Source organism: Dipodomys ordii, unplaced genomic scaffold (assembly GCF_000151885.1).
Source record: "Dipodomys ordii isolate 6190 unplaced genomic scaffold, Dord_2.0 Scaffold4, whole genome shotgun sequence".
Classification (NCBI taxonomy): domain Eukaryota; kingdom Metazoa; phylum Chordata; class Mammalia; order Rodentia; family Heteromyidae; genus Dipodomys; species Dipodomys ordii.
In genome coordinates this window covers 33637492-33662406 of record NW_012267220.1, presented here as the reverse complement: position 1 = coordinate 33662406, position 24915 = coordinate 33637492, and the positions used below count along the sequence as shown (strand labels likewise).

At 37.8% G+C, this 24915-nt stretch overlaps 1 protein-coding gene across 1 annotated transcript in view; it reads right to left on the bottom strand.

Annotated features, from left to right (window-relative positions):
- Positions 1 to 24915, bottom strand: part of Adam9 (ADAM metallopeptidase domain 9) — a 102513-nt gene that overhangs the window by 67496 nt on the left and 10102 nt on the right. Inside the window, exons 2-8 of the mRNA XM_013024321.1 lie at positions 21347 to 21444; positions 15163 to 15221; positions 13062 to 13140; positions 8072 to 8148; positions 6662 to 6854; positions 4873 to 4938; positions 1157 to 1228 (exon numbers count right to left, since the gene is read on the bottom strand). Coding sequence (XP_012879775.1) covers positions 1157 to 1228; positions 4873 to 4938; positions 6662 to 6854; positions 8072 to 8148; positions 13062 to 13140; positions 15163 to 15221; positions 21347 to 21444 — 644 coding nt within the window. The remainder of the gene's footprint in view (positions 1 to 1156; positions 1229 to 4872; positions 4939 to 6661; positions 6855 to 8071; positions 8149 to 13061; positions 13141 to 15162; positions 15222 to 21346; positions 21445 to 24915) is intronic.

Here is a 24915-nt window from a genome sequence, read left to right as displayed (position 1 = left end):
CTAGCCTTGAGCTGAAGAGCTGAGGGACAGCGCCCAGGCCCAGAGTTCAGGCCCCACAACCGGACCCAAAAAAAAAAAAAGTATCCTCGCCCAGGAAGTGATTCCTTTTTTATCTCTCACTCTAAGATATGACAATCTCTAGAAATTAAAGGGTTGGAGTAAATTTCATCCCACTTTCAAGTAAGAGTAAATAGTCAGTATCCCAGTGACATAGTGTGTATCTAGAATGTGCTCCCAACAACCCATATTGGTAAAGGTTTGGTCCCAAGGTGTCACTATTCGGGTGTAGTAGAATCTTTCAGAGCTGACACCTAGTAGAAGGTCTTCAGGTCATTACACAGCATGCCCTGAAGGGTACTGAGGGACCTTATTCCTTCGTCTTCCTTTCTTTTACTTCTTGGCCATTAGGTTAGTTGGTTTGTTCCACCATGTACTCTTTCCATTCCCAAAACAATAGAGCCAATTAAGTCGAGAATTCAAACCTCCCAAACTGTGAACCAAAATAAACTTTCTCTCTTTATAATTTCATTAGCTAGTTATTTATAGTGTCAGGAAGCTGACCAACACAGATATTTAATGGAAAAATTCACACATTTCACTGAAGAAATAGGGATGAGTTTGATTATAAAGTGCTACTTCATTATCCTATTGAAGGTGTTATGTATTACACAGTCAACCACAAACAGTTCTAAACACTTCGCTATGCTCCTACCACAGGTATCTCAAAGTTTTCCAATAAAAGATGGTAGAACTTATATCCATTTTGTATAGATAGTTCTCTCTCTCTTTCTCTCTCTCACAAACACACACACACACACACAAACACACACACACACACCAAATTAATACTGTCTTATTATAGTTTCAGAGTAAGAGGTAGCCTTAATCCTAGCAAGATTTTCTCAAACAAAACTCTAAAACCTTTGCACAATGAAGTACCTTAGCCTATATACTCTGAGATAACTCAGATGCTAATATAAAATCTCCTGTTCTTTTCCAAGTCTACACCTATACTTTTCTTTCAAACATTTTTTTAAAAAGTTACCAAACAAGCTAGACAGATTTCTCTCAGTAGTCATTTGGGCTCCACGAAAGTCAATTTTCAAATTCTGCTCTGAGATTGAAAGGACACTAGAGAACAAGAAACATAGCTTACGCTATCCAGGTAGTTTGCTAAGCGAACCATCTCCTCCCTCACAGCAGTCTGATTTCTTCCCATCATGTCATACTGGAAAAACAAAGGATGAAAATAAACATCTAATCTTTGACAATGAAGATCAAAATCTAAACAGCAACTCTGAAGTGAAAATTGAGGTGTTTAGACCTTTGACATTATTTTAATAACAAATGTAAAAAGACACTTGTTAATGATAAGTAGGAATAAAGAAATAACAGGCACAATAAGAATGAAAATACTATGGAATCTTCGTTTTCTTCAAATGAGTATAATTTAAATGTGTTTCCTTCCTAATGTTCTTTTTTTATTTCTTTTTATGCAAAAATGTTTTCAAGCATTTTATAAGATAATGCTTAGATTATGGAACAAAAGACAATCCAATATATTTCCCAATCCTTTCACTTTTAGACTGACATTACCAATAAACCATTTCTAATCCTTGGGCTAAAATAATAATGAGCAATTAATCACATATCACTATTTTTGTTGTTGTTGTTGGTTGCAGGGCTTGAACTCTGGGCTTGGGCGCTGTCCCTGTGCTCTTCAGCTCAAGGCAAGCGCTGTACCACATGAGCCACAGTGCCACTTCCAGTTTTCTAGTGGTTTATTGGAGATAGAGTCTCACAGCCTTTCCTGTCCGGGCTGGCTTTGAACCATGATCCTCAGATCTCAGCCTCCTGAGTAGTTAGGATTACAGGTGTGAGTCGCCGGTGCCCGGCTCACTAAATAAAAATTTTTATGTGACTGGAAAACATAGATATGTAAAAATTTGATTATATAGCTGGGCACTTGTGGCTCATACCTATAATCCTAGCTACTCAGGAGGCTGAGATCTAAGAGTTGAGGCTCAAAACTAGCCTGGGCAAGAAAGTTCTTAAGACCATTATCTCCAATTTTTAAAAAAGCCAGAAGTAGAGCTATGGCCTCAAGTGGTAGAGTACAAAAGCACAGGATGGCACCCAGGCCCTGAGTTCATGCCTCAGGCCCAGCACAAATACTTATTTATTTTTATTTATATGATATAGATAGATACATAAATATATAGATCAATCGATCACGCCAAATAATTGATTTGACAAGTTCTTTTCTCTGAGACCTGGTTAAATCCAAATACCTACTTTAACTTCATTTTAAAGAACCAACTTATTAATCAAAAGAAAATCTTACATAGAATCTGTAACTCTGTACCATGATAAAGGCCTTAATCTTTTTTTTTTTTTTTTTTGTTCAGTCATGGGGCCTGAACTCTGGGCCTGAGGACTGTCCCTCAGCTCTTCAGCACAAGGCTAGCACTCTACCACTTGAGCCACAGTGTCACTTCCGGCTTTTTCTTTTTGCTTATGTGATGCTGAGGAATCGAACCCAGGGCCTCATGCATGTAAGGAAAGCGCTCTACCACTGAGCACCTTCCCAGCCCCAAAAGGCCTTAATCTTATCAGGTAAGCACCATACTATTATTCTCCTAAGCGAAGGGGGAAAAAAAGGAATAGACAGACTGGACAGAGCTTAATGGAAATGGAAACCTTTCTAATTATGAACCATTTCCTGCATCCTATAACAAATCTATTTGAGAGAACAATAGAGAAAAACAGTTTAATCTTGCTTTTTGTCACTCGTTCAAAACATTCTACAGAAACTTTTCAGCCACTATTTGGGGCAGAGTTCAAACTTCCTATATGTCCCCTGTGATTTTCCTTCTACTACTTGAAGATGACAAACCTATAATGAACGAACTTGAGCACCTTTCTCTCTTAATGAATGGGCCTTGTCATTTCCCTGCCTACACAATAAGAGATTAAAAAAAAAATCATCTGCAGCTTTTACATGAAAAGAGATATCAATCTTAAGTTTCTACAAACAACAAATTTCAAAGTAAAAATCAACCAAAACATTTTATAATAATCCTGTATCTGACTAAAGACACATTACTTCTCTTAGTTAAGTAAAGCACTTTTTCAATTTCTTAAGTAAAAAGAAAGATCTATCATTGTTTTATCCTATGTCTTGAGGTTAATACCACTGTTTGTAAAGTATGCCAGGCCCCAAATGTTTTCTTACATCTTAAAAGTAAAGTACACATTAGCTGAAATTCTATTAACCCAAGCAATTGCATTAGGCAACAGGACAAACCTTGATTGTCTTGGTTTATAGTCACAGCCCAGTAAGTAATGTGAAAAGTTCTCAAGACATTCACCTACAAAGCTTCTCAATAAATCCAGCATAAACGAATCAGAGAATAGGGGGAACTGAGCATGGTGGCAAACAGCTATAATCCCAGAAATTGAAAGGATGATGGTCCAGGCAAAAGTTACCAAGACCTGGGCTGGGAAGGTGGCTCAGTGGTAGAGTGCTTGCCTTGCATGCTCAAAGCCCTGGGTTCGATTCCTCAGCACCACATAAACAAAAAGAAAAAAGCCGGAAGTGGCGCTGTGGCTCAAGTGGTAGAGCGCTAGCCTTGAGCTGAAGAGCTGAGGGACAGTGCCCAGGCCCAGAGTTCAGGCCCCACGACTGGACCCAAAAAAAAAAAAAAAAAAAAAGTTACCAAGACCTGAGCCAGGTGCCAGTTGCTAACGCCTGTAATCCTCAAGAGGCTGAAGTCTGAGGATCCCATTTCAAAGCCATCCCAAGCAGGAGAGTCCACGAAACTCTTACCTCCAATTAACTACTGGAATTGGAGCTGTGGCTTGGGTGACAGAGCAAAAAAGCTCAGGGACAGTATCAAGGCTCTAGATTTAAGGCCCAAAACAGGCACCCCCCCCAAAGTAAAAAAGTTATCAAACCTATCTCAAAAAGAAGGAACACACGACAGAGTAATCCCACCCACTTGAGAGGTATAGGCAGAAAAACTATAGTTCAAAGCTGACCAAGCAAAAGTATGAACCCCTATCTGAAAAATAAACAAAAAGCAAAAAGCCCAGTCATGGCTGGCTCAAGCAGTAAAGGAAACATGAGGTTCTCAGCTCAATCCCAAGCATAATAATGAAAGGGAAAAAAAAAAAGGAAAGAGAGAGAGGTGGGTAGGAGACAGGGACGGACGGAGGGAGGAAGGGAGAGAGAGGAAAAAGGAAGGAAGGGGAAAGGAAAGGAAAAGAGAAAGGGGAAAGGAAAAAGGGAAGGAAAGGAAAGGAAAGAGAAACAAAGTATCACTAAAAAATAAAGTTAAAAGTAGTCTCTTTGCTGGCACCAGTGGCTCACACCTGTAACCCTAGCTACTCAGGAGACTGAGATCTGAAGATCATAGTTCAAAGCCAGCCCAGGCCAGGCAGATAAGTCCATGAGGCTCTTATCTCCAATTAACCACCAAAAAGCCAGAAATGGAGCCATGGCTCAAGTGGTAGAGCACAAACCTTGAGCAAAAAATGCTCAGGGACAACACCCAGACTCTGAGTTAAAGCACCAAGAATAAGAGGGAGGCGGGGAATAATCTTTGCAACATTCAACTTCTGGTGGTATGTTGCCACTAAAGTTTAAACCATGCCAGGTCTGTAATCCCTGCAGCTGGGAGATAGAGATAGGAAAACTGTGAGTTTAAAGCCAGCCTGAAAAATCCTGGTCTCAGAAAATTAAAAGAAAGAAGAAGGAAGGAGCCTTTTTAGTTTTAAATTTTCACTCAAAAAGCAATAGACATTTATCACATTTCAGGTTTCCTTTATAGGAAACTTTTCATGAAAAAGGAGAACAGTCACATTTCCTACCCTTTCCTTGTCTACGACAATGAACAGCTCCACATATCTGGTCTGTGGCAGGACAGCTCTTCTTCTCTGTCAAAACAGTGTGCACATTGTAAGTAAATACACAAATTACATATGTAATGATCAAACCTTAGTCTTTAGCTATGTACTTTCATGTCTCCTAAAAGTAATATTAAATTATTTTACTTCACATAAATAAAGTCAAAGTCAGCAGGGCCTAGTGGCTCTTGCCTATAATCCTAGAAACTCAGGAGGCTGAGATGTGGGATCAAGCTTTGAAGCCAATTCCAGCACAAAAATATGAGACAGTTATCTCCAGATAAAAAAAGTTGGAAGCAAAGCTGTGGCTCAAGTGGTAGAGTACCAGCCTGGAGCAGAATTGCTGTTAAGTTTGTGAAGGCATGAGTCCAAGCAAGCCCCACTACCAGCACAGTAAGATTCCACCTCATCCCAATTAGAATGGCCATCATCAGCAACTCAAACAACAGATGCTGGTGCAGATGTAGGAAAAAAAAGGAACCCTAATACATTGTTGGTAGGAATATAAACTTGTTCAACCTCTCTGGAAAGCAATTTGAAGGTTTAAAAAAAACTACACATAAAACTACCCCATGATCCAGCAATAGCACCAGTGGGCATTTATCCAAAAGATTACAAACTAGGATACAGTAAAGCCACTTGCACTACCATGTTGATTGCTGCACTATCAACATAGCCAAGATATAGAAACATCCTAGCTGTCTTTCAATGGACAAAAGGGAAAAAATATATGTATGTGTGTGTGTGTGTGTACATATATATATAATGGAATTTTACTCATTCATTAGGAAGAATGACATTACATTTTTTGGGGAAAAAATGTGTTGGTGAAGTTAGGCCAAGAGACACAAAGGTGTGTGTTCTCTCTAGTATCTCGAAGCTAGACCTAATTTATAAATGTATTATGTAAACACATACAGGGTTGTATGCAACTGTACACAAGTGCTTTAACCGACATATGGTATTTGCAGGGGAGAGTTCAAATGGTTCAATTCCTTAGAAAAACTAACTCACAGTTCAACAAATTAATACCAGAAAACTGGCACTTCAAAAGTGGAAAGGAGAAGGTCAATGAAGAGAGGAAGAGGGGAGAAAATGAAGTCATAAACCAATGCATATCCAATGAACCTAGAAAAACTGAGGGGAGGGCTGGGTAGAAGGGATGGGAGAGAATAATGAAAGGGATGACATTAAGATGTATTTTACTCATAAACTGATTTGTTGAATGGTAACCCCTATGTACAACTGCTTAAAGATAATAAAATTTTAATTTTGTTTTAAAAAAGAAACTAATCTAGTCCTGGAACAATTTCAACCTAAAAGATCCACAACAAGAATACTCAGGAAGTCCTCAACAAGAGTCATATGTGGCCTTTGGGCAATTAATATCCTAAAGCTAGACCAATCAGTGCCTCTTCCCCCACTCCCAATCCCCCCCCCCCCCCCCCCCCCCGCCATCTTATCTGGAGCTCCATGAACTGGCACTTTCCTTTAAGCAATAGCTATCTAAGTAAAACCTAATGCATTATGATGTAACAATGCTAAATGTAATTTCTGTTTAATATTTAAAAATTTAAACCCCAGTTTCCAAAATTTACAGAATTAAAACAGTCCTCAGGTTTGGTTCCTATCACATTGTCTGATACATAGTCCAAAAAGAAAAAACAAAATTAACTACTGGTTTAATGATAACAAAATGAATGAATGTTACAAACATTAGTCAGAGCCAGGAAAAATGTTATTGTTCCCTTACTCGAAGCAGTTGAGTCATGCTGGGCTGCTCTTCCTCTCCATGGTTTGTGGTCTCCTGTGTATCCTTGTTAGGAACTCCACACTTCAGAGGCTCTTGTTGGACATCATCCATTCGGTAAATCAAGTGCTCAAAGTATAAGCTGTTGTGCAGGGGTTCAATGCCATAACTTGAGTTCCCTAAATGGAGCAATCCTCTGAAGGTGGATATACCATTTTTAAGGGGAAGAAAGGCACAGAAAAAGAATCAGAAAACTTGAATTCAAGTCCTCATATTGCACACATACAAGAAGGCACAGCGGATGAAGAAGAAAAAAGGAGACATTAGAGCCAGGTATATGTGAATTTAAAGCTGACAAGCAGCACTGTCTGCAAGTTACTTAACTCTGAAGTATTGCTGGAATTAAAGGACTAGCTCAGTTTTTCCACTGGCTGAGAAATTCTCAGAAAGTCTTTTTTTTTTTTCTTTTTTGGGGGCGGGGTAAATTGGTGCTAGTACTGGAGCTTGAATTCAAGGCCTTCCACTCTTGCTTGGCTTTTTCATGCAAGGCTGGTACTTTACCACCTGAGTGACACCTCTATTTCCTGCTTTTTTGCTAGTTAAGTAGAGATAATATTCTCGGAGACTTTTTTGTCTACTCTGGCTTTGAACTGTGATCCTGAGATCTCAATCTCCTGAGTAGAAAGGTGTGAGCTATCAGCAAGCACATGGCTCCCAAAAAGTCTTTTAACCCTTGCCTTAGTATACAGTCTACGGAACACTGTTATGACAAATAGCTCATTTAATATGCATAAAATACTTAGCACACTGCATAATACAGATATTCAATCATCTTACAAAGTTATTTATGTATCTTACATAGTTATACATGTGTGTATGTATGTATATATGTATGTATGTATTACAGCCAACTTACATAGTTGGTCTGAGAATTAGAGTAATACTTATAAGTTCAATCAGGTATGCAATCAGCTAACGCACAGTGCTAGATTGTCAGATCTTCAATATAGACAACTTTAAGACTATTACAACATAATTTGCTATTGATACAATTTTTCTGAACCATTTTTTTCTCACAAATATGGTAATATGCTTTCTCAGTCATTATGAGACTTAAGTGAAACAATAAAGATAAAAATTTCATAAACAAAGTGCTATCAAATGTAAACGGTTATTTTATTTTAAATAGCAAAAGTATTTAATGATCTCAAAAGATGGAATTTCCCCTTTACCTACTGAAATTTACTATCAGATTTTCCCAAATAAACATATCAAGAATTTCTGAAGCATCGCTTATAACATCAAACTAAAATTTTGTTAAATATACAAAGTAGCTAGATTTGGAGACTGAGATAGAGGAAGAGTCATAAAATGTAAAGAAAGAAAACAAACAAGACACAGAAAAGTCCTTACCTGAGTCCAGAACAGTCACTCAGAGCAACGGATGAGTTGTAAACTCCCTCCACGTAGCCTCGATAATGACAATGGTTCTGAATGAAAAACACTGCATTATCTTCAAATACTGGGGCATTGTTGAAAACCATGATAATTGCAAAGCTAACAAGAAATAGATGCACAAAAAACTTTCGCTGAGAATACTGTTACCCCATGATAGCACCTGACATTCCTCAGACTATCTGCACACAATCCACCATCACCCAGCAAGTCCATAAATGCTCAGGATTACAGAAGATTCTACATACAAACAGCTCTGCCCTACTGACCTTTCAGAGACAGAACAGGACAGCATTATGTCAGGATTGACATTTTAAATCACTGTCAATCCCAGAGGCCACTGCAGTCAGTAGACAGATGATCTAGAAAAGGACCTTGGAGAGGCTAATAAGGCGCAGAAGGGAGAAGATTCAGCATGAGAAGAGAAAGAACTCTGATCAGATGATTTTCTTTCCTTCCTATGGTTGTATTAATTAAACTACTACTAATTACAAATCCTGCCATTTTCAAAAGCTTAAGAGTCTTCACCCTTAATTTTGAGCAGGAAATTAACCAGTAGAGGTACAAGCATAGAAAGCACTTAGTAGCACCAAACTCTTTAGTAACTAATGAGAATCTCTTCATCTTTAAAACAACTGCAAAGCACTAAAATAGAAAAGTGAGCTTGGTGTGCCAGGTGCTCACACCTGTAAGCCTAGCTACTGAGGAGAGACTGAGATCTGAGGGTTGAGGTTCAAAGCCATTCTGAGCAGAAGTCTGTGAGACTCAAAGCTCTAATTAAGCAGCAAAAAGCCAGAAGTAGAGGTGTGGCTCAAGTGCCAGCCTTGAGCAAAAAAGCTAAAGGATAGCTCCAGGCCCTGTGTTCAAGCCCCAGTACTAGAATTTAATTAGCTAAATAATTATTTAAAAATAGAAAAGTCAAGAAGTGGGAACATTAGCCCCAACAGACACTGAGGCATATACCACGCCTTGATTATCCAAACAGAATGGTATTTGTACAATAAGAGATTAAACAATGGGGCAGAAGAGAAGCCTTGGAGCAGACCAAACTGCATATAGAACTTCACTGTCCCTCAGCTCTTCAGCTCAAGGCAAGTGCTCTACCACTTGAGCCATAGCACCACTTCCTGTTTTCTAAGTGGTTTGTTGGAGATAAGAGTTTCATGGACTTTTCTGCTCCCGCTGGTTTTGGTTTTGAACCGTAATCCTCAGATCTCAGCCTCCTGAGTAGCTAGGATTACAGGCGTGAGCCACCAGCACCTGGTTCATATAGGACCTTTTAATAAATGCTACTTAGATGCAGGGAAACAGTAAAATTGAATCGATATTGAGAAATTCCTCTTTAATGTGGGTAAAGACTTTTTTGCCTATCACTCAAAACTCTAGACATTATGGGGATTATACACCTATAATCTCAGCACTCAGGAGGCTAGAACAGGAAGGTCTTGAGTCTGAGCTATATTGTAAAACCCTGTAGCAAATACACACACATACATATACAGACAAATGAACACCCACACATGCATATGTACAACAACAGAGGAAAAAGAGACTAAAAGACTGATCATTTTACTATATAAAAGTATTTTTAAGATTCTACATAGAAAAAAAACAAAGAAAGGTCAAGACAATTGAGAGATTAGAAGAAAATATTTGTAACTTACATGGTAAAGTTATTATTCCTAAACATAAAGAACTGAGAAATATTGGGAGGAAAAATTAAAATCCTGATAGAAAATTAGAAAGTGAAGATCTGTAAATGCTCCTATATTTATGAAAAGACTTTTCAGTCTCACTCAGAAACAAGAAAGAATCCATGAGTCCATATTGATACAAATAAATAAGGGGAAAGTCTTCCTTTGAGAACAAGGTACCAATGAATATTGAAACAGTGATGAAATCAGAAAACCATCATTTGACAATCAGCACAATAACAACTGTTTCAGGCAAATGTTAAATACAACCAGAAGGGGGGTAAAAGTTTGAGGGTAACAGAACAGTTGTATAGCCTCAAGGTATCTAACCATAACATTAATTTAAAAGATAAAATAAGTTTAAAAAAAAAAACCAACAACTTCATAGAAAAGAAACCCAACTGCCAACTCTTTAACCAAAGAAGAGTGTTGACCCGATCAACTAGCAACAGGCCTCAGGAATGGCACAAGCATATTGATAAATCACACTGAGAACAACTAAGCTGACTGACATCCCAATGGGTGATCCTGTAAACTGCCAATTTGATGGTATTTTTTAATGACTTGATTTTATTAATTATTTCCAGCTTTCAATTTAGTTCTCTTGCACAGTTTCTGCCTGACCAAATCTGCCAAGAAAAACACAATTGCATTTGGTTTTTCTGAAATTTCTGAAATTTCATTAACCACTAAAGACTGAACTCATTTCAGGAAGTCAACACACTGGGAAGACCTGTGTCACACACCACTGCATCTTATTTTCCACTCAGAGATAAACATTCACAAACGACACTGTTCTGTGGGTCAAAGAAACTTTGGCTCTGATCATCCCATATTTCCTCCCTCAGAAATAATTCACTGTTCCCTGACATCTCCCTTTCTTCCTTAAAAAGGATACCTTCAGGGCTGGGAAGGTAGCTCAGTGGTAGAGTGCTTGCCTTCCATAAATGAGGCCCTGGGTTCAATTCCTCAGTACCACATAAGCAGAAAACGCCGGAAGTGGCGCTGTGGCTCAAGTGGTAGAGCGCTAGCCTTGAGCTGAAGAGCTGAGGGACAGTGCCCAGGCCCAGACTTCAAGCCCCACAACTGGCAAAAAAAAAAAAAGGGTGGGGAGGGATACCTTCAGTTTTAAAAGTGTTGGGCTACTGTAATCAATGTCTGTACTTTCCTCCATGCTGTTACTTTTCCCTTTTGCACATTAGTAAATTTGTATCCCTTTCTCCTACTTAATCTTTGTCAATGTAGCCTAACAAACCTTTTCACAGTTCTCAAAAACACAACAAATCCTATTTTGTATGTTTATAAAACATCTAATTAAATTGCATGATTACAATAAAGAACAGCTAGCACACACAGTTTGAACCACACACATTGTAAGTGAAAAGCTTTGGCTAGTAGTGTAAGACAAGGAATGTAAAACTTTTACACATCAGCCTAGCAGCCACAGGTCTCTAGGGAGTGTAGACAACCAATATAGCCTAAAAGGAAACGGAAAGCACCAATTTACTGAAGTATATAGCTAAGAGAATCTCTAACACATTTGCCAGATATCCCAAAGTAAATCTAGACTTTTAATCACTGATTTTTTGTAAAACTGTGTCTTATAAAAAGTGGTCTTGCGAAAGCCACTTATGATGAAAGTATAAAAAACAAGTGTATAAATACTTCAACCTCAAGAAACTAGACCTAAGGGAAACCATTTAAATGTTCTATATAAATTAATTCCTTTACATGGACAAAAGTTCCTATCATTGTAATATCTAATCTTAATCATGCCAAGAAATACCAGGATCAAAGCTTTACTCTGTAGTTGAGGTCTGCAATCCCTCTTGACCTATCTAGACAATATTAAATAACCAAGAAATAAGTGAAGCACTTCCTGAGTCTTAGTTGCTATTTTTCAAGTATTCAGAAACCATAACAATTCTATAAAACTTCAAGATTAAGTTATATAACTTTCTACATAACTGAAATCTCTTTGAACAATTTTACCTAGTCTTTCAATAGCAACAAATAATTAAATTTTAATTAAAACCTGCCAGGCAACCTCATCCAGGCATCCAACAAGTATTAGCTTATTTAAACTTTTCAATAACCCCACAAAATAGTAATACTCCTTTTTAAATATAACTTCACCAGCCAGGACTCAAGCTCAAATAGGGTATATATCAAAAGGCATGCCAAGAAATCTCTGCAAGGGAAAAAAAAAATGGTGTTCAAGAACTTTGCTTCAGGGACATAAATTATGTTGTCCTTGGATGTCAGCCATGGGAATCTTTGGGTACATGAAAAGATGGATGGATTGCTTTTTTCTGGTTTATGTTACAATGTAAGTTTAATCTCCTCTACTAATTTCCCACTAAACAAGAGATAAACAGAGCACTAAGATAAAGGAATCAGATACAGGACTAGAAAACAGGAAGGCAAGGTCAACTTTTCCACATTTTAAAAAACCTAATAATCCAAAATAAAGATTTTTAACTTCTATTTATTTGAAAAAACCTACAAACACGAATAGCTAATATAAATAATTCAACCTAGCAAAAGCACTTACAAAGTTAGAGAGGGGGAAAAAAATCACACATTTAATGTCATTTTTTTCTATTTCTATTGCAAAAGAAAATAAATGCATAATACCTAACTGTCAAAAAGAACTGTATGAAACACTCTTCCTGAATGAAACTAGAAACGCTTAAAAGATTCCCAGTTGTTTACACAAAGCCAAGTTCAGCATCTGCCAATTATTTCGAGTATTCTGGACCAGTTCTGTCCCTGAGAGCATTCTGTCACCTGACGGAGAGAGGACAGGACCACACCTCTTTAGGAAAGAATTACTACAACAAAACATTAGAACATTAGTTTACATAACAGCAAACAAGTGTGTGCCTTGTTGCAGTGACAAAGTAACGGTTTGATAAAGAAGTATGAAGTACTTTCAGGGATATTAACTTTCAACCAAAAAATTAAAAATTCCTCTTTTCAGACAGATCAAACCAGCACAGAGTATCATTAGAAAGATTATTTTCCTGGCCTTTTAAAAACAAATTTTTACAACTAAGCAGCTGAAGAGCTTTCTGGTATTGTAGTTTAGTCTGTGTAAATGCACCCACCTCCCCGAGGTCCGCTCCGATATACTCAACATCAAAGGCATCTCTGGGTTTATGTAATGTAATAGTCTTCAATGCCTGACTAGAATTCACCTTAAAATTAGAAGTTTTAAGTTTTGCTGAGAGATCAAGGGGAAAATATATTACCTGAACATTGGGATGGTCAGAGATGAGAGTGCCTTCCTCATTGTAGGTATAAACTACAAAATCTTTAGGCAAAAGGTCTCTGGAAGGGGAATAAAACATGTCACTTAAATTTATTTTAAATATCAGCAGCAATGACATAATTCATAAGACACTACTCCCCAAAAGAGAGGAGCAGAAATAAGTAAACTTTTATTCAAAGAATAAAAACTTTTTTGTGTGCCTCAGGGCCTTGTACTCTCACTTGGCTTTTTCCAATCAAGCAAGACTTGAGACACAACTCCACTTATGGCTTTTTGCTAGATAAGATTCTCACACACTTTCCAGCCTGGGCTTGCTTTGAGCCTCGAACCTCAGATCACAGCCTCCTGAGTAGCTGGGATTTATGTGTAAAACACCAGCAACTTGCTTAAAAATCAATTTCTATGGGTTGGAGATTTCAACGGATGAGCATTTGCCTGTCAAGTGCAAGGCCCTGAGTTTGGTCCTCAGCTCTGGGGGGGGGGGGGGAACTAAATTTTTATTAAAAGCATCTGCTACCATAAAACTAAAAGCTCTAAAGTAGTCTATATTACTTACTCGTGAGTAAGTGATTTGTTGTAAAGGCATAAAATGCTGGTTGCTTAGATTTATTTTCTGATACAACTTACAGAAAAATAAATTAGGTTATTGACAGTACATAACATTGATAGAGAAGAAAAATACAGACCTATATATATGCCCTTTTCTAAAAGTGCAATAAAAACAAGAAACATCTGCCTCCTAAGTATAAAGAAGATGTTATGGCCAGCTTTTAGAGGACACAATGATTCTAGATTCCTTGTTAAGGGGACTCAGCAGTGTATAGCACACATGTAGTGATGGGCTTCTTTCCCAACAAGACTAGGCAACTCAGCCAGGAACTCCTCCTACTCAGGAGGCTGAGATCTGAGAATCATGGTTCAAAGCCAACCCAGGCAGGAAAGTCCATGAAACTCTTATCTCCAAAAAATCTTATCTCTGAAAAAGCTGGAAGTGGTGCTGTGGCTCAAGTGGTAGAGTGCTAACCTTAAACACAAAGATACTCGGGGACAAGCCTCAGGACTGGAAAAAAAAAAAAAAAAAGGATTGGACTATTCCATGTTTACTTTCAGACCTGTGAACAAATCAAGGACATAATGTGCTCACTGGTTTATAATGTGCCACTAAGAGTCCAGAAGTCCCAAAGAAACACCCAGGACCAACCTGTCCATACTGTTTAAAGATGGGCATACTGATGGTTTTCATCCAGTTTCATGGATTACACAGCCCAACTTAACCTCATGAACAGCAGGGCATAAACGACATCAGTAAAACTGTGCTTAGGCACCACTGAAAATATGATGCCACTCACACTTATCGAAGACCAGGCACTGGTAGCTAACCTATGTAATCCTAGCTATCCAGAAGGCTGGGTCTGAGAAGAGAGGCTGTATCTGAGAATAGAGGCTCAAAGACAGCCCAGGCATGAAAGTTGGTGAGACTTTTATCTCCAATTAACCACCAAAATGCCAGAAGTAGAGATGGTGTTCAACTGGTAGAGATCTGGCCTTGAGCAAAATACCAAGCAAGAGCACTATATAATATTATGAGTTCAAGCCCCAGTACTAACACACACAAAAAAGCTGGTAGCCTGAAAGCAAAGCGGTACATGAAACTAGGAAAGGACCCACAAGCTGTGCATGGCAATTTTCCAACTCTCCAATAACTCCTTTACTCTCTGCCCCAAGTACCATATCCATTACCTTGTGCCCTTTCACTACGTTGACCCTGTCCAGCACTACAGTCTCCCTCCTCCTCCATTCACACACACACACACTGCTGCTGCTGCTGCTTCTATTAGTGAATCTGAGCAGAATAACCAAGATATGTTATGCTTGCTTTCCCTCCACTCTGATTCCTCTTGGAAGTCACTGTCTGCCCTTGCAGAGCACAGATCCAAGGACCTTCTGGAAGCAGATCTGCACTGTGCAGCAGTGATGTGAATGGTGAGGTTCACAATGCACTATTTCTACCTAGAAAATGAAATGAATATACTCTTGAAAAACAACAGTATTGAAAAGCCAAAGTAAATGAAATATCTTACGTGTTCCTTTCCAAGTGAATAATGTGCTCTTTTCCTTGAGCCTGAATGACATAAGATACCTAAATGCACAGAGAAGGGAAAAGAAGAATAAAACACCACCTTATGAATTACTTTTCAACAACATGTGATTTATTAGATGCAGGAATAACCTTGAATAACTTGGTGTTGACTGAAATTATTTATATAACGTTTTATCTTTTTTTTTTCAGTACTGGGGTTTGAACTCGGGGCCCTGAGCTTGCTAGGCAGAAGCTCTATTGTAGTGGTTAATTTTGAAAGATAGTCTTGTTTGTACCTAGGCACATACCTGAGAACATTATCTGTCTATTTGATTGCCCATCATGATTGGAATCAGTCATGACTACCATGCCCAGAATCTTCCACTGAGGTGGTACCTTACTAGCTTTTCTGCTCAGCTTGGCCTGCTCTCAGCTTCCCAGGCTAGGGTGACAGGTGTATGTCACTCTGCCCAGCTATTGACTAAGAAGAGGTCTCACAAACATTTCTGCCAGGGTGGCCACAAATTGAGGTCCTCCCAGTTTTAGCCTCCTCCTGATCACAAATGTGAGCCAGCAGTGCCTGGCATGCACTTTTTCTACTAATTTTTTATGTTTTATTGTTATTATAAAGATGATATACAGAAGAGGTATATGTCTGGTGTATTCTTAAAAAAATAAAAACATATTCTGTTCATTCCTAACTCTTTTCTTAAATTATGGGAAACTACCTGCATGTTCACCTAAATCCTTCTTAAATTCATATATAATTTAGGTGCAGCTTTAGTGACTTTTATGCCTATCTATAGTATAAAGTAGTTTTCCTTTTATTTAATTTAAATTAAATTAATCTCAGTTTCAAGAGACTACCCCAAATTCTAAGTAGAGAAAACATTCATATAGTTTTTGTGGCTTTATATCGCTATATGGTTTACCTTATTTCATCAATTCTAAACTATACCTGTCCCCTCATGCAAGCATTTCTGGGATGAGGGTACATCTTACACAGACAAGACAAGCTACCAATAGCACTTTTGCTTCCTTATTAATGGTCCATAAAGTGTCTTAAAATTGAAGTCATCACTGCTAGTTCATGTCTGAATTCCTAGCTTTCAAAAGACTAAGATCTGAGGACCAAAGTTCAAAGCCAGCCCAGGCAGGAAGTCTAGGAGACTCTTATCTCCAGTTCATCACAGCAAGCCGGAAGTGGAGCTATGACTCAGGTGTTAGAGCATTAGCCTTGAGCAGAAAAGCTCAGGGACAATGTACAGGCCCCAAGTTCAAGCCCCAGTACCAGCACTAAAAAAAAAAATTTTGAAGACATCTATTTTACTCATACCCTAATTTCTTTTTTTTTAATTGTGAAAATACTGTACAGAGGGGTTACAATTACATGGGCAAGATAGTGAGTACATTTCTTATCAAGCATTGTAGCCTCCTCCTTTGTTTCCCCTTCCCATCCTCCCCCCACCCCCCATCCTGACCCAGTCTGGCTCCCCCTATCCCCCACCAAAGTTGTAAAGTTCGTTTTCGACATAACTACTTGTACATTTCATTGTTACAATGGGTCCACCTGTATCCCTATTTAAACAACTTGTTTTTTCCCTTCCCCTCCACAAATTATACCAACATCAAATACAGTGAAAGCAGGGGTTGTATCATGGGGGAGGGACATAAAAGAAATAATCTTATAAATGTGTTAGAAACAATCACATGAAAGAAAAAAAAACATTTGAATACATATCTTAGGATTCATTTCCTTAACATCACCTTATCTGACCTTTTCTGCTTGACTCATACATATACTAGATATTGCAAATAAGAGAAACCATGGGACCTATTGTTCTTTGGGCTTGGCTTACTTCACTTAATATAATTTTTTCCAAGTCTTTCCATTTCCTAACAAATGGGGCAATGTCATTCTTTCTGATGGAGGCATAGAATTCCATTGTATATATATACCACATTTCTTGATCCATTCATCTACTGAGGAGCATCTGGGTTGATTCCATATCATAGCTATAGTAAATAATGCTGCAATAAACATAGTCGTGCTGGTAGCTTTAGTGTGGTCTTGTTTGTTTGTGAACATTTGGGTAAATGCCCAAAAGTGAGATTGCTGGGTCATAGGGGAGCTCTATGTGGAGTCTTTTGAGGAACCTCCATACTGCTTTCCAAAGTGGTTGAACAAGTTTACATTCCCACCAACAATGCAGGAAGGTTCCCTTCTGTCCACATCCCCTCCAGCATCTGTTGTTATTAGAGTTCTTGATTATAGCCATTCTAACTGGGGTGAGGTAGTATCTCAATGTTGTTTTGATTTGCATTTCTTTTATGGCTAGGGAGGTTGAACATTTCTTGATGTGTCTATTGGCCATCCTTCTTGGCCATCTTGAGAGAAATTTCTCTTTAAGTCTTTAGCCCACTTATTTTTTGGGCAGTTGTTTCTTTGAAGATTTGTTGTTGGGGAATTTAATTTTTTGAGTTCCAGGTATATTTTAGATATAAGACCCTTGTCCATTGTATGGCTAGTGAAGATCTTCTCCCAATCCGTGGACTTTCTATTGATCTTGCTAGCTATGTGCTTTGCCATGCAGAAGCTCTGCAACTTCATGCAATCCCATTTGTCCAACCTTTCTTTGATTTGTTGTGTTTCTGGGTCTCTATTAAGAAAATTTCGGCCTGTGCCAAGGAGACCTATGATTTCTCCTATTCCATCCTGTAATTCATATCCTAATTTCTAGAATTGAAACCCCTTTGTACAACTACTCAATAAAAATAAATAACTGTAATAATATATAAATATGTGCGTAGATATATATGCATATATATACATATATGCATTTTAGAGACAATGAATTTAAAATAAGGTAACCTGTCTGGCATCCACAGCTCATACCTATAACCCTAGCTGTTCAGGATGCTGAAATCAGAAGATCATGGTTCAAAGTCAGCCCAGGCAGGAAAAGTCTACAAGCTTCCATCTCCAAAACAACCAGCACAAAGCTGGCTAGAGGTATGGCTCAACTGTTAAACCACCAGCAGAAAAAGTCAAGTAAGAGCACAAGGCCCAGAGTTCAAGCCAGGTACCAGCAGAATAAATAAAATAATAATAACAAAAAAACAACAACAATAATAATAATCACATCTTCACGTTTACAGGGCCCCTTCTCTGGGACATCTCTGAAACAACTTCCCCAGTACTGCAGTTGGATCTTGGATATTACTGAAAGGCCCAGGCTTGAAGGCTTGGCCCCAAGGGGAACACTACTGAGAGGTGTTATGGACTTTTAAGGGGCGGAATCTGGGGGATAATTCTTAGGTCACTGGATAAGCACTTGAAGGGGATTATAGGACTCTGCCCTTTCCTGTTTCTCCTAGCTCCTCAAAGAGGTGAGCAATTTTACATTCCCACCAAAATGTGCTGTCTCACCCAAAACCACAGGGCCAATTGATAATGGACTAGAATCTCAATCTTGATCTAAAATAATCCTTTTCTCTTTATAAATCAATTCTCTCAGTGATGAAAAGCTGACTACCACCCAGCAAGTCCCACTTCATTAGTAGGAAGTGCATACTGTCTCTAGAACCAGGAGATTCAACTTTGCCTTTACCCTTTAATAAAAAGGAAGGCAAAGAGATACTTAACAAATAATACTCTCAGAAACATCTACTTAATTGTCCCTAAGATTTCTAGACTCTTTAAGTTAAAAATGTTGGATCCGCCTCTCCAAGTGCATGTGACCAATTCTAAAAATCTTGGTACTTTATCTCCACACCCTGAATGAGAATGAGAACTCTGTTATCTACCTTAGGCTTTAATGACTCATCCAAAATCCCAAGCTCCTTCCAGGAACTTGGATTTTTAACATATCTTCCCTAACCCACCTTACACTTCAGTAGGTCACAGGTTGTATCTTTTATTTATTTTTTGTCAATTGTGGAGCCTGAACTCTGTGCCTGGGCACTGTCCCTCAGCTCTTCAGCTCAAGGCTAGCGCCATACCACTTGAGCCACAGCACCACTTCCAGCTTTTTCTGCTTATGTGGTGCTGAGGAATGGAACTCAGGGCCTCATGCATGCAAGGCAAGCACTGTACCACTGAGCCACCTTCCCAGTCCAGGTCACAGGTTGTGAAAACACCAAGGCCACCTTCTCTGAGAACTATGAGAGAATTAGAATTGTTCTATGGTACTATATTCAGCCTCCAAATACCTACATGCATTCCTGACTCTCTTCCTCTGTAACTAGCTTTCCCATCACTATGACAAAAATGCCTAAGAGAATACTTAAGGAGGAAATGTTTCTTTGGCTCAAGATTTCAGGAGTCACTAGGTTGTCTGGTTGTAAAGTCTACGGTAAGGCAGAATATTATGGTAGGTTCCAATATGCCCTCGGGAGCAACCCACAAAGACCTAACTTCCTTTCACTAGCATCACAACCAAGCCTTTAACACAGAGGCCTTGAAGAAACATTCATGATGTAAACTACAACATCCCTCTCTGGTCTTTATTCCAAGGTCACCTTCTCAGTAAGGCATTATCTAGCCAATCTATTAAACAGTGCAATCCTCACCCTTTCTACCACTTCCTCCTTTAATTTTCTCCTTGGTAATTAGTGCTATCTTAAGTAATATGCATCATTTGTCTGCTGTCTCTCCCATTACTAGACTGAAAGTTCCATAAAGGCAAGGATTTTTGTTTGTTCGGTTCACTACCATAACCTCAATGCCTAAATATATATATATATATGTATATATATATATATATATATATATGTATGTATGTATATATATATGTATGTATGAATATATATATACACATATACTATATATACACACATTTATTTATATAGATTATGCCTATTCTATATATGGTAGATCTTCTAAAATATTTTTCAATGAATAAATTATACTCATATGTTAAGTGAACAAAATATAGCTCAATATATCACTTCTCCAAATGTTTATCAAAGGCTAAATGATTTGTTATTATCACAAGAATCTATGTGTACCATATTGATAAAAATACAATCAGGGACACAATAAAGTAGAAAACACAGTCCCAGTGCTAAAAAGTCTACCATTTTATGGAGGAAAGGAGAAAATTGATGAAGCAAAGCAAGATTTAATTCTATTCTGAGGCAAAATATAATCTAGTGCAAAAGCAAGGAAAAATTACAAATGTTCCTACTTAAGCCAATATTAAAGCCCTTTATTCCTCATTACAAGACAGTCAATGTAGCTGACTTATCAACCCAGTAAGTGGCTGTACCCAGGGGAAGGACTAAAGTTAGAAGCACCTGATTCTAACCTCCAATGCTGCTTTCTCTTTGCCCAGGCTCTAAACAACCAGCAAGTTGCTTTAGTGCTGTGGGTATAACAGCAATGCAAAGGTAATACACTAAATGTTATCTTTTATCTGTTATTGTAAAATTACAATGACATTAATGATTCTCCTAAACAACTGTAAGTTCTGTAAATTGAACTAAATGTATTATTTTGAAACAAACAAAACAATCGGAGGAAACAGGACTGGAGACCATGGCTCAGGTAATAGAGAATTTGCTTAGCAGAGCAAGATGGTAAGTCAGACCTTTAGAACTATCAAAAAAAAAATTATAAAGAGAACAGACAGCCAAAAAAGTAATTTTATGTATTGGCTAACACGTATTGGTTAATTATGTATTCCTATTAACAACACAGGAAGCTTCTTCTAATATGGAAATCAAGCTCATGTTAAATATTCGCAGATAGGTAATATAGGCATTAACATTTTACCGTTCTCTAGTATCCATGAAGATGGAAAATAAAATCTTGTATTGTAAACTGAGTGAAGCTCATTCTTTTTGGATGGGAGTATTTCAATCAATATGTAGCCCAGGCTGGCCTCAAATTCCTATGCTTATGTGACCACTGTCAGTCAGCCAAAGATTCAAAATCTGTTCTATTTATTTCACTGTTGTGCTTTGAATTAATCATTTTGTCTTTAAAAAGAAAGATACTAAGGCTTAATATGTCACTTTTTACCAGAATAACATCCAATGGACATGAGTACCATATGGACATGTATACACTAATTACCAATTAATTATTTGATGAACCAATCACAGTTAAAAATATCACTTTGGTTAAGAAAAGAAACAAAGGAAAAATTTAATACATACATAATTCTCAGGAGAGAACATACCTGCTTTGAATTGAGCCTTGGGGTTTCTCTTCTTTCTCTAGTTAATCTCCAAGGAGTTATAATTTCATAAGAAGAGAGATGTGAGGTCTGTTGAAAGCCTACAGCAAAGAGAGTAATAGATATGATAAACAAAGTGAACCTGAAAAACTACATGGTACCAAAACATAATGGAAATCAGAACCTGAATGTTCACTGAAAAAGGAAATCATTTGACATTCCCATATTAAAATATATATACAACACAAATAGTTCTGCATTAAAATAACAATATCCTAGGTAAGTATGCAGAGGAAAAATATTTTCTTTTTTAAAAAATCAACATTTATCTAAACTATGCACCTAGCAATTATTTTTCAAACATTTTTGACTTCATGTCCTAGCCCTTTTCTTAAATTTAAAAAAGAAAAAAAAAAAGACTGGAGTGAAACAGAATCTATGTTGTTCTGATTTGCAATTTCTTTATAGCTGGGGATGTTGAGCATTTCTTCATGTATTTGTTAGCCACTTTTACTTCTTGTCCTGAGAAATATCTACTTACCTCCTCTCCCTATTTATTAGTAGGGTGACTGAATTCTTTGGGAGTTTAGTTATTTGAGGTCCTTGTATATTCTAGTTACTAGGCCCTTGTCAGACACATACTTGGCAAAGATCACCCATTCTGTAAACTGTCTTTTTACCTTTGCACCCTTTGTGCAGAATCTTTTTAGCTTAATGCAATCTCATTTGTTAGTTTTCTCACCTATTTGCTGAGCGCCTGGAATTCTACTCAGCAAGTTCCTGCCTGCAATAAGTTCTAGTGTTTCCCTTACTTCTTCCTATAGTGGCCAGCATCAAGAATACAAACAGCCAGGCACCTGTGGTTCACGCTTGTAATCCTCACTACTCAGATCTGAGGATTGCAGTTCAAAGCCAGCCCAGGCAGGAAAGTCTGTGAGACTCTTATCTCCAATAAACTACTTAAAAAGCCCAAAGTGGGACTTTGGCTCAAGGGGTAGAGCACTTGCCTTGAGCAAAAGAAGCTCAGAGACGGTGCCAAGGCCAAGTTCAAGCCCCAAGACTGTCAAAAAAAAAAAAGAAGAAGAAGAAGAAGAATACAAACAACTATGCTGGTGAGGATGTAGGAAAGAAGACATCAATAATACAATATTGGTATGAATGTAAATTAGTGAACTACTATGGAGGGCAGTTTGGAGATTCCTCAGAAAACTAAACATAGAACTAACCTATGATCTGGTGATACTATTCTTGGACATTTACACAAAAGATTACAAGTCAGGACACAATAAAGCAATTGAACGCCCATGTTCACTGCCACACTAGTCACCATAGTCCAGATGCCCTGAAACAAACAAATGATCAAGAAAATATGATAGATAGATAGATAGATAGATAGATAGATAGATAGATAGATAGATAGATAGATAGATAGATAGATAGATGATAGATAGAGATTTTACTCATTTAATAGAGAAAATAATACTATGTCATTTGCAGGGAAATGGACAGACCTGGAAAAAATTATTCTGAGTGAAGTCAGGCTCACAGAGACATATGTGGAAGTGAGAACTAAAATACAAATATATAAATATAAGCCAATGAATATATACAGGATCAAAGTGACTAAAGTATAGTATACACAGGGATGGATTCCATGGTGTGAACTCTCTGAACAATTAACAGTTTATCAAAATGAATACCAAGAAGCTGAAACATGCCTTGACTGGAAAGCAGTAAGGCTGGAGGAGGGAAAGACTAGTAGAGAGGAAAGCTGAGTAAATATAGTCATAATACTCTATGTACAAGAAAATAAAACCAGGTAACTTGAGGGGATGAGTGGGGTTGGGACACATTGGGGAGGGGTGGAATGATCAAGATTGTGGTGCTAAATTGACATATTGAGTTGAAATCACTTTGCACAACTATTTACAGATAATACAAATGAATTTAAGCCAGGCTCACACCTGTTATCCTAGCTACTCAAGAGATCTGAGGATCCTGGTTTGAATGTCAATCAGGTAGGAAAGTCCATTGGGACGTTTATATTCAATTAAGCACCAAAAAGCCAGGAGTGGAGCTATGAGTAAAGCATCAGTCTTAAGCAAAAAAGCTCAGGGACAGTGCCCAGGCCCTGAGTTCAAGGGGCAATACTGGCACAAATTAATTAATTACTTTTTTTAAAGAAAGAAATCTTAAGATATAAGAACATAATAAAAGAAGAGAGAAAGAAAAAGGAGGAAGAGAAAGGGAAGATGGAAGATGAGGAAGAGAAAAAGGGAGTTGAGGAAAGAAGGGAAAAGAGGAGGAAGAAGACAAAGAGAAGAGGTAAAGAAGGGGAAAGAGGGAGAAAGGGAGGAAGAAGGAAGATGGAGGAAAGGAGACTGCTTGGTGAGGTGTCAGGGAAACGGGCTAGAGTTTAGCACTCATTTCCCACCATAAGCAGCATTAATGACCTCTACTGAGATGGCACTAGTATACACTAAATGAGTAGAGGCAAAAGCTGCTTTTCACATCTGATGGGCTAACTAATAATAAAGTATAACAATAAGTAGACAAAACAATGCAGCAAATGCTTCACATGAAATGCATTCAAAGCAGTCTTACTCCCAGTTCCAACCCTGTTCCATATCAAGCAGGATATAGATTCCAAAGTCACCACCCTAAAACCTGGTTATTCTCAGTTTTTGTCAACATAAATCCCCAGGAAGATAAACAAATTGGAGTCCAGAACATGTTCACTCTGTAAGTCTGACAATCTCTCTTTCTTCCAACACCATCACCAATGGCATAACAATTCTTTTTGTTGTTTTGTTTTGCTTAGACAAGATCTGACTATACAATCCCAACTCACAATCCTGCTTCTACCTCCCAGGTGCTGGTATTACTATAGGAATGCACCACCACACGTGGCAGCCACTCAAAACAATTCTTTCAACAAAATAGATAGATAGTCACCTTCTAAGGACCACTTAGCCACACTCAGTATGAGGAATGGCAAGGAGGCTCTTAAACTCTCACTCTCTGCCTATCATAGTTTGCTCCTCTTTCCCTTTTTTTATTTTTTTGTTCCAAACTGCGATTGGGTATCTAACACTTGCTTTAGCTCACTGGCTGGTGCTCCACCACATGAACCATGCCTCTAGCCCCCTCTTTCCCTCTTTTAATTCTCACTACTCTGTCCTGTTTTCCTAAATAAATTTTGCTAAATTAAAAAAAAAAGACAAATACAAACTGAAAGGCTAAGAGACACTCAGTTTCTTTTACAAATCACTATTACTTAACTCACCTTATAAGAAAATGAAGGATATGGACCTATTTGGAGCCATTAAAACACCTCAACTAAGGAAAAAATGAAAAAGAAAATCCTGGGATAATCAAGGAAATTTTGACATTGAGTAGCTATTCCATGTTGCTGAATAATTATTGTTAATTGTTTAAGTGTAATAAACCCATTGTGGTAAGGTTTTCCATCCAGTCTATAAGATTAATTCTGAATATTCAAAGACAAAAATAATACAGTCTAAAAATATTAAAATAATCGTTTGTTTAATAATATATATAAAATAAGGAAA